General features: G+C 48.5%; 1 protein-coding gene across 1 annotated transcript in view; it reads left to right on the top strand.

The window, feature by feature from the left end:
• Positions 1-1,585, top strand: part of PAX2 (paired box 2) — a 52,483-nt gene that overhangs the window by 25,758 nt on the left and 25,140 nt on the right. Inside the window, exon 4 of the mRNA XM_009071794.1 lies at positions 84-259. Within this exon, the coding sequence (XP_009070042.1) occupies positions 84-259 (176 nt within the window). The remainder of the gene's footprint in view (positions 1-83; positions 260-1,585) is intronic.

Raw genomic sequence — 1,585 nt, 5'->3', positions numbered from 1 at the left:
CCACTCTGTCCTTGTCCTGCATCCCTTGCCAGTCCAAGCCAGGGTGGTGCTAACTCCCTGTTTTCTCTGTCTGTGCCCTGCAGATGTATCCGAGGGCTCAGTTCCCAATGGAGATTCCCAGAGCAGCGTGGACAGTTTGCGGAAGCACCTTCGTGGCGACACTTTCACCCAGCAGCAGCTGGAAGCTTTAGATCGAGTTTTTGAGCGTCCTTCTTACCCTGACGTCTTTCAAACATCAGAGCACATCAAATCTGAGCAGGTGAGGGCCTGACCTGGTAATGGGAACCCACAGGCACTGATAGGATGATGGCAGGGAGATTTCTTCACTAAAATTCCTCTCTCCCTTTTCACCCCTTATTCTGACACTGACCTATTATTGCATATACACCACATCTGCAATTTACAGCACTTTCTAGTTGTAAATATATCACTGTGCTGATGTTCGTGTATACACGAGCTCTACCTCCACTTGTGAACTTGCAGTATACATGCACAGTGTGCCCTTCCTAAATCCCCATATCCACCTTTCTCTCTGTAAACACACCTGCAGGTATCCGTGCCTGTTCTTTCCATGAACATGCCTACACCACCATGCATGTTCACTGGCACACAGCACTGCACAGAAACTCCTGCACTCTCAGATCACACCAGTGACCAGTGAGGCACAGGGCTGGGCTTCAATGGATCATTTTCCTTTGTGGTCCAAAGCTGAGACTTGACTCCCATCTCCAACCTAGTTTTCCACACTTCTGCAGCTCTGCCCACCTTTTCTTTACTCCCCCGCTCCCTCGGCCTTTTATCCCAAAAGCTGTTTGTCTTAATAAAATGAAAATCAAAAGTCTTTTTAAACCGCCCCAAGCCATAAACCAACAAAGGAAGAGAAGGAGAGGCTGGCTGTGGACTCCCTTCATCCCAGAGTCCCTGGGTTTATTACAATGAATAACCTTTATTTACTTTCATTAGACTATTAAGCACCAGCACAGTCATTTTTCCCCCTGAAACTCTGAGCAGGGCCCATAAAGCAAATCCGAAGCCTAATTGAGTTCATTTTAATTTCTCTCCGATCACAGCGAATTACTCTGGTGATAAATCAGGGGGCAGGCTCACCCCCAGTAGAAGGCCTAATTTGCAGCTAATTACAAAACTGATTTCTACAGGAAGATCAATACAAGAAGGAATTGGAAATGACTAGGCAGTCCTAGCCAAGCAGGGACAGGGGCGGGGAGGGGGCAGTGTGCGGGGAGCCCGCTGGAGGAGGGGGAGATGTGGGGAGGGGGTTGGGGAAGTGCATGGAAAAAAACAGAGGAGAACGAGCAGAAAATCAGTTTTAATTTAACGTAATATTAATCAGAGCAACTTTTCCTGCTGTTTTGTAGCCTTCCTGGTTTCTCCAGCTCCCGCGTCTGGTCTGTAGGCTGCCATAATAAAAAGGCAATTACCAGAGCCTTTCGGACAGGACACCCTTTCAGATTCAATGGCTCTCCCCCTCCCACCCTTCTGTTAGCCATGTGGCTCCCCCCTCCCCAATTTCATACCCCAATGCACAGAGTGACAGAGGCAGGGGGTGAGGCTTCTTTGTTTGGTT

Source organism: Acanthisitta chloris, unplaced genomic scaffold, assembly GCF_000695815.1.
Source record: "Acanthisitta chloris isolate BGI_N310 unplaced genomic scaffold, ASM69581v1 scaffold12093, whole genome shotgun sequence".
NCBI lineage: Eukaryota > Metazoa > Chordata > Aves > Passeriformes > Acanthisittidae > Acanthisitta > Acanthisitta chloris.
The sequence above is the reverse complement of the archived record's forward strand: the minus strand, read 5'-3'. Positions and strand labels throughout refer to the sequence as shown.